The sequence below is a fragment of the Danaus plexippus genome, chromosome 4 (genome assembly GCF_018135715.1).
Source record: "Danaus plexippus chromosome 4, MEX_DaPlex, whole genome shotgun sequence".
In the NCBI taxonomy this organism is placed as follows: Eukaryota; Metazoa; Arthropoda; class Insecta; order Lepidoptera; family Nymphalidae; genus Danaus; species Danaus plexippus.
The window spans coordinates 9,089,770-9,103,260 of NC_083538.1; the positions used below are offsets into that span (position 1 = coordinate 9,089,770).

The window sequence follows — 13,491 nt, forward strand, 5'->3', positions numbered from 1 at the left end:
AAAAGATGTAAATCATTTTAATTTAAACGTGAACCGTTAAGAAACATTGCGGTTTGGATGAGTCGTGAAATCATTATTTGTTTCATGAATAAAATATATATTGGACGCTGAGTACCAACAACGACTGCGATGAATCAAACTTCCTGCGAGACGTAGGTAGTGGGTACATATACCGTTTTTATTTAGTTAAAATCTATAATTGTAAGTGAAACTACAAGTATCACAGTGGAAAGGTAGATGTTCTGTTGACGACATCATCATCAGTACTGAGCAGCATCACCTCGGGGTCCGCTTTGATCTGTGTTCCTCTCTCCCGTCCGCTACACGCGTCACCGCTTCTCTTCCAACACGCTCCCGAGGGTGTCCTCGTGGCGTCCGACCAACAGTATTGGAATAAAACAATTTTACTATTAACTTTGAACATATAAGTTACACATTACAGGAGGCTCACCCATGAAAACGTTGTTCAAGTATGTGGCTTAAGAAAAAATACAATATTTAAATGTTAAACGTTCGGGGATGCGAAATATGCATTTGATAGTAGTAGTGAGAAGCAGGACTACTGTTATCAATAGAGGAGTACGTGGGACGAGCCCATGACTGTCCATGAGGACAGTCACGGTGGTGTTGCTGAAGGCCGTGGTGGTGGGGGTGGCTGTCTCACTCCACAATCATTAACTAAATTGTCGTCACTATCAATTTCCATTATTGTGATTAAGGTCAACAATTTTTGTGAATGATAGGAGGCTGTGTTTTGTGTGTGTGTGTGTGTGTGTGTGTGTGTGTGTGTGTGTGTGTGTATGTGTGAAGGGGTGTAGCGCGTGCGCAGCTGCCGCTCGCCGCCCGCTAACACCGCACGCGTTTCCGAACTCGATTTCGTTTTTGGCCACTTTTGGATCACAATGGCAATGAAAGGGTTTTAAAATTTGCTGTACCTTCAATATCCATTAAATGATACTAAATACAGCTGTCAGTATTAAAAGTCTCCAATGTCAATATCCGTTTCCGTGTACACACTGTAGTACTCAGTTGTTATGTATCTTAGCAAGATTCGAATAGACTCAATCATTTCTTTCAAATGTCCGCCAATAACCGATCTCTGCCTCTTCTTATGATGTAGGTTACATTATATATTATTACTATGTCTTACTGATTTTTAATTTTGGTTATTTAGTATCCCTCACTGCTGCGACGAACATTTGTAGTATAAATAATCAATTTTGTGACAGTTTAGTCGCGGATAACAGTCGTATGGGCTTCGTACTGCAGGCATCTGTTCACGTTCCAGTGTTAAAAATAATTTTATATATTTTTAACATTTTTTAATTCATCTCTTAAAAAGAAATTCTTCAATCACAAAATTTATTTCGGTCATTTCGGGTTCTGTCGAATTAGTCGCCCACTCACCGTTGAGTGGCTTTACAAGAATTTGATTTGCGTCCTCTCTCCGGGGACGAAGGTCGGAGGTCACCGTTCCCGCCGAGGACGGAAAGGCTGGCCCAGGGCGGAGGCGAGAGGGAAGGGGAGAGGGAGGTCATTGTGTGTTCTAGGCAAACAATCGCACTGTTTGCCGCTGCTCTGTTTGACGACTGCTACCTAATATTACTGTTTGCCTCGCCGTGACTGTTGACCGTCATAAATTCATAACGAACCTCCGACTAGTGAGTCCGGGCAGCCCGCGGGGACGACGCATGGACTTTCGTGGGAACGAAGCATATGAACCTACGAGTATCATTATAATACGACTGACTCTCTTACATAGCAAACATTTTATTGAATTGTTATATCCTACACACAGAACAGGTACAGTCTTTTAAAACTATCGACGTGACGTGCCTTTCAGTTGTCCAAAATGGGCTTTACTTTTAGGAGGAACAGATGACTAGCTTATAAAAGATGAATACATAATTAATAGTTTACTATACAAAGAATGATTTTAAATTAAAAACAAACATGTTTGTCGCAACGCGCGGCGACCACGATAAGTTTAGGATCCTAATAGGTTCACATCAAATTTTAAATTAATTTTATTGCCTATATATTTTATTTAACGACCGCCCTGATTGCTTCTCCTCTCTCTAGATCTAATGTCAGCCGGGATGGTTCATTCAGACGCCGTTGTCACTGAGCTGGTCGGCCGCCACGTGCGACCGTTCCCAGCCGCACCTCGTTTATCATCGCTTTTTAAATTAAACCCGTGACGCGAGACGCCGATGTCACGGCTGTAGCCGTGCTCTATAAATCACTACAACCCTTTCGCGGTGACACCCCCCGCTCCTCCGACCCCCAACCCCCGACCCCTTCTCGCCGCCAGCGGCTGCTCCAATCCCGTCCGCCGTCAGTTCTATGTAAATGTATGTAGATGGGGCATTTACATAAATTTACATTGAGCATCCCGGGCGGCGGAGTCCCCTCGGCCCCACCTGACACACGTTGATTCGTTTTTTAAAGGGTTAACTACATAGAGTGGTGCACGTCGCGGGCCCGAGGGAGTTTTTTATGACACTTGTTGAATTTAAATACGACAAGTGGCTGTTCTACATACGGCTTATTGTTCAGCTCCCTTCCCGAGGGCACCTGAACCTTTATTATAACAGTGTGAAAGTATTTATAGTACATTCACAGGCGGTGCTTTCTAATACCTACTTTGTTATGATTCGATTACGTCGGACATCTGATTAATTAATAATAGCGTTACGGCTGCCTTTACTGTAACTGCAGCTGCACGAGCTATCGATCAGTACTTTTCCTCGCCTCCTCTCCCCCCCCCTCCTGCCTTCTCCACCACCCGCCGTGTTTCCACTCTCGGCCGTTCGTTCATTTTCTTAACTGTTTAATTTTCTACATTTTATATAAATTTACTTTGGCCAGTTATAAATTATTACAGATTTTACGTCAACCTCCATTTTCCTATTCTCAATAAAACCCAAATTAATAATATTTCAAAGTTTTCATATGTCATATTGAGTACATATCTCCTAGTTTTAAAAACTGTGTCGGTCGTTCGTAATCCCATTTTTAAATTTTATATTTTTTATAACCGTCACAATAATAATAAATAAAAATTTTAAAACGGTCTGTAGACGTGAGGGCTCTCCCCTGCTCGTGTTGACTCGCCGACGACTAGTTAACGGGATTACGCGCACGCGCAACCCTTGCCGGCGCTCGTGGCGAATTGAAAATGCAAATACCGACTAATCCAACATGGCAGCTCCCTCTCCCAGCGCCGCCTCCCTCCGACCTCTCGTCCTCCTGTCCTCCTCCACCGAGCACAGCGCCTGCCCGCACGCGGCACGACAATCGATAGCTGCCCATTGCCTATTTGGTCGCAATTGATTACGATTGCATTTGCACGATAACATTCTGCCGGCGCTCCCCTGCACTCGATTCATTCTGATGAAATTTAACAAAAGGAACACAGCACAATGAACCCGATCTATGAATCTCATCGCGATTCTGTATCCTCCGTCATGTTTCCATCCGTCCAGAACTTCGCAATCCATATAACTTAATAAAAACAACGAACGTCCATCATCAGCAGCCTCTGGCTACCGGTTTCTGCGTCATGACGCCAGCCTTCAGATGCCTGGGACTCTTCGCAGTCCCTTAACATTCAATAACTAATAATATCTTTCTGTATAATTTCCAATTACCTTTCTTTACTTGTCTGATAGGTGTCGTTAGGTCGTGTCGTCGTCTCTTCGGGGAACGCTCGTTATGTTTTTATTTTGTGCCATCGGATCTATGAAGCATTGATTATGTAGATTACTCTCTCTCCGCGATGAGAACTTAAGATACTTTAAATCAAAGAAAACTGTTTTAATAATGATGAGGATGCGTATTAACGACCATCCGTGCTACAATTCTATAAAAAATAAAACAAATATTTCTTTCTAAAACCAGTATTTGAAGGCCGCAACTGATTTGATTATTATTAGTTAATTATTTATAAAACGTTTTACACGAAAAAGGCCACTTTTACAAAGGTATAAAGAAAAAAATAATACTTTAGAAAAATTACAAAACTAAAATATCTACATTTATATTTTAAAAAAACTTTTGTTTTAAATTAGAATATTTTCACGTTTTTCTTCGATACGTAAAATGGTACTTTAATGAACAAATTATGAGTCGCTGGCATTGATTGAAATAAGATGATGTTTTGATGTGACGACCCTTCCACGTAACGGCTGCAACACGTGTTCTGCTATTAATAAAGTATATTTTTGACATTTCCTGCAAAATGCGTTAATATTGCATCGCCATATTAATAAAGTGAACAGATCCAATTGTAACGTGTGCTTTCAATACCTCCCTCACCCCCTTACACCCCCCCACAGGCCCCTCACACCTCCAGAAACCCCTATTCCATTGGACGTGTTCATTACTAGTGAATTATGAGTCGCGGGGCAACCCTTCCACGAGGTCACTTGCTCGGCCAAAAAGTGCGTTATTCTGTTCTCCGTAGCAGTCTCGTATCGGTCTCGTAGAAGTCCCGTAGCCAGCTTGCGTCGCTCCCCTACAACCGGCAACTTTATTACTAATAAAACAGATTTCAACTCACTGACCTATATTTAATGTATAATGTGAGTGATACATTTGCATGTTATTGTTACGGGCGAGGACCCTTCGGCGAAGTTCACTGAACGAGTTTGAAATAATATTAAATGTATTCCCTATTCTTTACGTAAAAGTAGTTTGTTCAGCTTTTAAGAAACAGTCATCGAACACCGCGATGGTCGAATATGTTATTCAAAGTAGCGATAGCTTGAACCTAAACAAACAGACACATTACGTAAATGCATTCTGATAGCAATGCATGAGAGATTTCTTCAAAGGCTCTCTGTGTGTACGAGGGGTGCCGGGGGGTGTGGGAGGGGTGGGAGGGCAGGGGGAGAAGATGATTTTCAGCGTTTGATCGGAGCTTGTTTGCTCGCATTACCATCACAAAGTGGTCTTCGGACCGTCTCTCGCCGCACTGCTCCATGTTCGATTTGAGATGGTTTCTCATTAAACAGTTCAGGGGTGTCGTTTTCTAAGAGCTGACCGAAGTACCGCCATATTCCATTATTATTTGGAGACTGAACTTTAACTTCATGGACCCTATCATTGAGTGTCTTAAATACAGGTTAAATACAGGCGGTCCTTAAAAAATGCATTAAAATAATAAGTATTAGTGACATCCTCACGACATCGCCGACAATTAAGTAATATTGTAATAATAATCAGAATAGAAGAGACCCGCCCGTCCGTCAGCAAGTCCAGGCGCCTAGAAGTCCTACTATCAGTATATAGAAATAACCGAACGACGACTGTTATAACAGTCACGGGAGGATCGCATCAGCCCCTGATGCCAGCGGCTGCCGTGACAATACTTAGATCTAATAGGTCTCCTTGTGGAGCGACGTTTACAACCAGACATCGAAGCTGCGACCCGCGTCGGTTCAACCGTTTCCAACGGGCTTTTTTCAATCAAACCCGATATCGGAATTCGCGCATCGGTTAGTCGAATGCCTCGTTCCCCTTTACAAAAAAATTAAACAGCTTTTAAACGCGTATCGAGTCCTAAAAAAATCATCTCAGGTAATCGAAATAATGGCAAGGTGAAGGAAAAAATTCACTAAGGGCGGAAAAAGAAATGGATTCGTGCAAAAAATTTAAAATTTATAATTCATTGGGGTGAGGGGTGCGGGGCCGGGGGGTGGCGAGGAGGCCTGGGGGAGAGGGGTAACTCAAGCAATCGTGCGGCAGCGCTACCGCAGTCTCACGCAGCTAGCCGTCGAGGACGCGCCGGTCTCTCGAAGCCCCCAGCCTGGTCCCGAGTCCGAGTCTCGAACGTGTCCGCGGGAGTGTAATCTCAGTCGCGTCCGACGGATCCGAACCCGCGATGGTGTTGTCGGCGTGCGTGCGCGCCACCGCCCGGACCTACTGCACCTCCTATCGTGAGTACGGACCACTGCCTCCACCACACATGCTTCTACATGTGTAAACATCTCCATATCTTTATATTACAAAATATTTGGACTACGTTTTTAGCGCTCCTATAATTATTTAGACATTTGCGTAAGACACTTTTTCAGTTCGAACGATGATCTGCATTTAAATATATAAGTATTTTAAAGTTAACATTCGCATTATTCATAAGTGGAGTGAATCTTAGTATAGCTCATAAGCTTATAATTGTTTTAGCCCAAATAATAATAAAAAAGTAATTATTTATTTGTAGAAGATGCATAATTTGCTCTTACAAGATTTCAGACCTGGAAGACTAATATTATAATGCGTGATATCTGACGTTTTTTTAAGTAACATTACACTAACTGCCCATTACAAAGCTCTTCTTTAAAAAACGGAGAATTTGTGAAAACTTTTAATATACAAATTCACGTGCACCAATGTCGTCAACATTAAAAGCCAAATCGCTTAATTATCTTGTACCTCAGACGTATATTTTATTTTAATACCTTCTTTATAGACCAAAACTCTGTTATAATGATCACATTAAGAGGTAGTGATTGTTATATGTATTTCATATATTTATATTAAATTTTATTTTTAAATTGTTGTCACCCACTACCCATAACGTACGTACAATATTTCACACCATTGTAAAATACTATGTTAAATAAATTAGGAAAAGCAAAAGAGTTTTAAAGTCCCGACGGGCTTAAAATGTTTATTAAGCGAGACCAGAGTATGGGAAAAAGTGGAAAACAAGAATTCGACAATAACACTGAATATAATGAAACCTGGAAATTACACTCAATGTTTTCGTATATCATCGGGACTGTCACCTAGCGACTGTTCTTAAAGACTCTACCATCTTCACATGTCCTAAACTATATATGGATCATTTAGTCACTCTATAGAAGAACGTCACAATGCGCTTCCACATTATTATTTTTACAATTTTGAACAAATTTTAGCAGGATTTAATAATGAAAAGGCTTTTTCATTCCAGCATGCAAAAAAAATAGACAACTGCAGGCTTTTTGCCATCTTAGAACCGTATTGATACTCCCACGAGTTCGTTTCTGTGTCTGTCGCTAATAAAGAATACTTTGACGTTTCAATAGACGAGATAAAAAACATGAAGGTACTAATATCTTTTGGTGTGTGTTTTTTAGCGCGACTCCGGTCGCTTGTGCGTCGACACAAATCCTTTCAATCCGCTACGTTTTATTTGTCGGATGATCCGCAGGTAGCTCCCGCGAATTTGTTCTGTTCTCTCTTCTTCTCTCCGTCCTGAATGTCTCGCTCGGGGCTAATCCTCCGTCAACACGGCCTATCAAAGTGCCGGTCGTGTGTCCTGGAGCTTAGCCTGCGGTCAGCTAGCGCCGGTACTGATGGTGCTTCGCGGTTATCCGATTAATTAGTTTAATGAGCTAATCTCGTTACACCGCTGCGTCGGCACTGACGCCGACCGACTCAAATCCAATCTTACCTAATAAGTCCCGATATCAAAACTTGCACGTCTCTTCTGATCCTGCTCCGACATTATTAATCATATATATTTGTAAATATACATATATCGTTTACTACTGTACTATTGTATGGTTATGCATACGAGTGCCACGAGTATTATTTCTGCTTTGATTCTCAGCTAAGAGTAGAAAATAAACAGTCATATATACATGTATATTTTAAAACAAGTTTCGTTATTACAATCGTACCTAACATATTTAATATAATATGTTAAAAAACCTTAAAGATTCAGCCAAACAAACATATATATGTAATATGTTATATGTAACAAATAAAAACATTACGTACTTTAAAAAATGTTTAAAGTATGGTGTATTTAACTTTGTCTATTTTGTTTCAGAAGAATCTGGCGACCTCATTAAATCTCCATCGCCGCCACCGAGCCACGGTATGTGCTTATATAATATATTAATTAGTAATACAGTTCTTATTATCTGCAAAACATTATTTCTGAACATTTCCTGTATGAGGACGAAAACATGCACTACGTCATATTAAAAGTAACCGAGTTCCGACATCAATAGGAGAACCTCATAAATCACTAAACAAAAAATAGTAACATTATAATAACTGTTCTGTTGCATCGGAAGTAACAATACACGTAAGAAAAAGTATGTAAGGTGTGTGACGAGCGCCGAGTAGGAAGGGTTGTGGGCACGTCTCGGGAGAAGTGAGCGTGCCGAGCACGCGACGCACGCGCCACGGAAAAAAATGTGCAGCTTTACCCTTTGACGTTACCGAGGAAGTGGTGCCACGGCTTAATAGTGTGGGGTCTTACGAGAGCTATAAGATATTTGATTACAGTAGTGATCGATTTGTGAAGTTCGAGCGGCTCGTGCCGACATCGTATTGTTAGTGACTACGAGTCTGCTGGTGGAGTTTACTTTCATAATAGCCTTGCTCTGCCTCACGCAGGCTCCTGTTGCGATGCCAGCGGACGGATGATGTATGACTCTCAACATTACCATTTAATATCCGGTGACAAGCTCGTCTCGCCCCGCTACTCCCTCGACAACGTCACGCATACAAAACTGTGTTTTTATCATTCATCATTATAAACGAACATGACACAGCTATCGCTGATTTCATCAAGTTTACCTTCATGGCTAAAACAATATTTTTTAATTGAGTATATCGAAGCAAAGGAAAACTCTTTAACCCGAACTAGTCTCGGAGGAAAACTGTTGGGATGGCTATAAATTAAACTTGCGTCTGATTTACAACTCTGAGCTTACACCCTTACATAGTGTTTTTTATTTGCTTTGAAGGACGAGTCCACCTGATGGTAATGGCTCTAAGTCATCCATCAATATCCGTTACATATGCGGTGTTAAAGAACTGCATAAAATTTTATTAGGGATGATGCCTATAGGATTTACTTTTCAAGTAAATACTTTTTAGACCCTGTAACTCCTTCTACGTCTATACATATTATAAAATAAAGTACCCCGCCGCGTCTATCTGTCTGTCTGTTCGCAATAAACAGAAAAACTACTGCACGAGTTGTCGAGCGGTTTTAACCACTCGATGGCGTGATTCTCGAGAAAGGTTTTAATATATAATTTGTTAAGGTTTTGTATTGATTTGTGTGTACATTAACGATATTTGTTGAAGATGTCGAGAAAAAATGAGCCGTCTGTCAGCTTTTAACGAAAACGCTGCCAAAACCCTTTGAGATATAACAAAATAATGTATGTTGGAATTGTGTATTTTATATAGGTCTACAGAAAAGTCCGCGATGGCATATGTCTATCTCTTAAGGTTAAAATACTATATCCATTTTACAACTTTTAAAAAATGGCATTCCTAAAGCGTTTATTGGAAAGCTATTTACATAAATACGGTACTAAGTCTTATCAAAATCAATTACTTCGTTTTCAAGCCTACATCAGTATCTGTAAAATTAGTTTTTAAATCATTTACATCCGGCGTACCATTTGAAAGTTATTATAATATAAGTTTAATAATTCTCAAAATAAAATAGGTTATTTTATATTTTTTGTAAAGAGCCCGTACGAAGCAAGGGCTGAAACCTAGTATTTAATAAAATGTACCGTTTTAAGTTGTATTAAAACAGTTTTCTTGGAATCCATACCGACCCTTGGATAACTAACTCATGTTACACAAAATTACAACACGTCTTTTATGATTAAAAATATTAGAAATATATAGATAATATTCTAAAAGATTTCCTTTTTATAATTATATAAGAAGAAGATGTTTCTTCACAACTGGTTGCTTCATATGGTTTCCGAATGCTCATGTTTGAAAGATTAGTGAAGGTGATTCATATATTATGAATACATATACCTGTAAGACACAAAAACATAAAAAGGTGATCTAAAAAAATTATCCGTAATTCAAGTCGACTTTGCAATACATAAGTTGATATTTTCTGATATGTTTTTTTTTTCGTAAGTCGGTCCTGATGGATTTTATATAAAGTTTAGTTTTGTAGTATTCAATGAAACTATATTAAATTCGTCATGTCTGTATTGTGCTAAATAGCAAACTGACCGACAGAGATCAATACAAATGAACTAATCTATCTACATTTCACTTGTCATCATATTATTATTTTAACAATACCGAGCAAGTATAACTAATACATAACAAGTCTTGTCTTGGATTGAGGAAAGCAAAGTGCGACAGAAATCCTGGTCAGAAGAAAGCCCTACTATACAGTCTGAGCTCCTTAAACTGAGCCATGACAATTTGTTATTATACTTGAAATATGGATATAATGTTCCGTGCACAGGCACATGTCTGACACCGGCCCGTGACGTCGCAGCAACCTCCGCAGCTATCACAACAAGCACGAGTCTATCCGTCTGCTACATTCTATTAAAGCCAACTTTATTATAATCAATACTGTAGATGAGTTGAGCTCAACACATTGTTGTGGGATGAAATCATTATCACCGTTAAAGCAAGTGAATCGTGGAAAATCTTTATTTTGTACGTTTTGGTACTTCTCTTATAAAAACGGAACATTTAAAAGAAAATTCGGTTTATGATTTTCGTTTCTGTTGCGATCTGTTTTGATGCAGCAAAGATGGCTGCCTTGACCATTAGTAGGGGTAGGTAAATATGTCAGACGAGAATGAATTGAACATGCGGGGAAATATTTGGCGATTACGTTAGAAGAGATAACTGAAAAGCTTGTGAGTCGCGTCATCAGGTTAAGAGATTATTAGTTTAGACCTCATCCTTGTTCAGAAACATTTCTTTATGGAAAAATAACTGATGAGAAACAAATGAAACGAATATAAAAGAGTAGAAACTACAGCGTTAAGTGAAGAAAAAGCGTTTGGCCCTTTTTACTCGCAAGGAATATGTAGCGAAAGGTAGAAACACATAACACGCAAATTAATCTTAACTACTCTCGCCAAATGTTTGAAGTCTGAAATGTTGAAGAAGTATCTTAGAATTCTCTCTACACTTATTTACTCACAACTCTACACTTGCTTCCTTTCAAGTAACGTATACCATGTAATGACTTATTGCAGATGGGTCCGCGAGCGGGGAAGGCGAGGGCGAGGGCGAGGGTAGCGGAGACGAGAGCGTCCCAGCTGGCGGAGGAGCCCGCGCCCCGCACGCTCCTTCCTCCGCCGCCTCCGCTGCCTCTGCCGCCACGGCGGCCGTGCTGGTGAGTCTGCTTCGAGACCACCACTACCACCTCTCCCCGGTGAGTGACACTCACCGTCGTCTATCCGTCTGATATTCTAAATTCTGCCCTTGAACAGATTTTATTAACCTTCTTCATTTAAGTGACAAATTAAATTTAGTAGAATTTTGTGAGCTATTAGAAAGTTATAAGTTCAAAGCTTTTCATGAATATTAAATAGGATTTCATGAGACTTAGTTACTCCATCACGAGATAATTCAAGACTTACAAAAAATATTTGTGTAATGAGATCGAAGAAGTAATTTCATTTAAATATTTTTTGTTTTAAATTTTTAATGTAATTTACTATTTATTTCAGAGTGCCGCTGGTGCCGGCAATGCTCTAGCCCAACTGCAACATTTGTTGCTTACACAGCATGGTGCTCATTCTCTACTTTTACATACGCAAGTGAGTCATTTAATGATACGTGGTGATTCTCGTATAAATATACCACTAGAAGGAAAATGATTGAATAAACAACTATAATTTTAGGAAGTCTATTCTTTTAACAATAAATTAACGGCAATTCTTTATATTCAGGTGCAGCAGGCCGTTGCCCAGGCAGCAGCACAACAGCTTCAGCAACTTCAAGCCAGAGCCAACGCTGGAGCACCAACTGTTGGTGAGTAAAAGAGAAGCTATTTTCTCATGCACGCGGGAATTATTGAACACATAGAGAATATTATTAAAATTATAATACACATCATATTACACTTTTGAATTATGAAGATATTCATTTTCACGATCCAGACACTCGTTCTCCGTCTCCGCGCGGCTCTCCTCCTGGCGCAGCCGCCTTCTTGACTCCGCTCACGCCAGGTCCGGGACGGGCACGCTCCCCCCATGCGCATCACGCGCACGCACATGCGCACGCGCACTCGCTGCATGCGCACTCGCCAGTTGCGCACGCTCAGTCCCAGGCAGGACACTCGCCGCTGCACGCACACGCGCACAAACCTCGCGCGCTCGACCCAGCCGACGACACAGCCGACCTGGAAGAGCTCGAACACTTCGCCAAAACATTCAAACAACGAAGAATTAAACTCGGTAATTCACAGTGGAACTATAAAATTTTAATATCTTTTGTTCATTAAAATATTTACATATATTTGTTCGATGTTAGGTTTCACTCAGGGCGATGTGGGGCTCGCCATGGGCAAATTGTACGGAAATGATTTCTCCCAGACGACAATATCGCGCTTCGAAGCGTTGAATCTTAGTTTCAAGAACATGTGCAAACTGAAGCCACTACTACAGAAGTGGTTGGAGGACGCGGACTCCTCGCTGAGCGGCAGCGGTGGCGGAGCGTCTCTAGGCGCCGGCCTGGCTGAGGCTGTGGGGAGACGCCGCAAGAAGCGCACGTCCATAGAATCAGGAGTCAGGGTAGCACTCGAGAAGGCTTTTCTCCACAACCCGAAACCGACCAGCGAGGAAATATCGGCGTTAGCCGACAGTCTCTGTATGGAGAAGGAAGTAGTACGCGTTTGGTTTTGCAATCGCAGACAGAAGGTGACTATAAATCAAATTTAAAAGAACATCAATAGTTTTTACTTATTTAAAACAATTATAAAATTTTCGATATATCTTTTAGGAGAAGCGTATAAATCCACCCGCAGGCGAGGCGGGCGGAGCGTCATCTCCGGGTGGCGGTGGGTCGTTGCTGCCCCTGTCTCACCCCCTAGCACATGCTTTGCCTGCGCATGCTCACGGACACGCCCACGGACATGGTCTGCAGCACGCGCACGCACACCCCGCTGCCGCAGCGCACGCCGCCCTGCAGGCTGCGGCGCTGCAGCCGCTGGCTCTCCTCGCGCGCCCCCCACGCGACTGACCGACACATATCCTGTAAATACGCCGCTCTGTACAGACTCACGCGTGTACATATAAATATTTAGTTCTCCGCGACGTTGCGCGACGAATCGTGGCCCACCTTCGACCGCGGCAAATCCTTCTGGGAGTTCGACTTCATGATTTTTAGAGATGAGACGTTAGGATATTTTGGTCTATATAAACTTGAAACTGAGACCTGAGGGTGTCTGTCGATGAAGTATATGTAAGAAACAGTTAGGAATATGATCGCTGTACGATTGAATCAAAGGAAACCTCCTGAGGTCGGCCTCCTGGAAGCCTCGTCGGAGCCATGACCTGAGCGCAACGCGACTAGCTCGTAAGGGGATAGCTTAGCACTTTAGATATAAGTTTATAATGTAATAATGTGAATTTTATTTATGTTAGGCGTTCCTCGCCGTGTACAGAACCCATATCACTTAGCGCATGACGCGTATGTAAGGTGGATGTGTAGAAAACTATCTGTTATAATTAAACATGATAGATGAAA

At 41.3% G+C, this 13,491-nt stretch overlaps 1 protein-coding gene across 9 annotated transcripts in view; it reads left to right on the forward strand.

Moving 5' to 3' along the window:
• LOC116768503 (silk gland factor 3-like) overlaps positions 1–13,491 on the forward strand; it is a 93,625-nt gene extending 80,134 nt beyond the window's left edge. For 4 of the 9 annotated variants that reach the window (XM_032659236.2, XM_032659239.2, XM_061525844.1 and 1 more), the window contains 7 exons: positions 7,826–7,873; positions 10,995–11,173; positions 11,472–11,561; positions 11,694–11,775; positions 11,904–12,200; positions 12,277–12,662; positions 12,745–13,491. In XM_032659236.2, the coding sequence (XP_032515127.1) occupies positions 7,826–7,873; positions 10,995–11,173; positions 11,472–11,561; positions 11,694–11,775; positions 11,904–12,200; positions 12,277–12,662; positions 12,745–12,984 (1,322 nt within the window). In that variant the 3' untranslated portion in view covers positions 12,985–13,491. Of the gene's footprint in view, positions 1–5,746; positions 5,943–7,825; positions 7,874–10,994; positions 11,174–11,471; positions 11,562–11,693; positions 11,776–11,903; positions 12,201–12,276; positions 12,663–12,744 lie in introns of those variants that run through there. The other 5 variants (XM_032659237.2, XM_061525836.1, XM_061525854.1 and 2 more) reach the window with 3 other exon arrangements.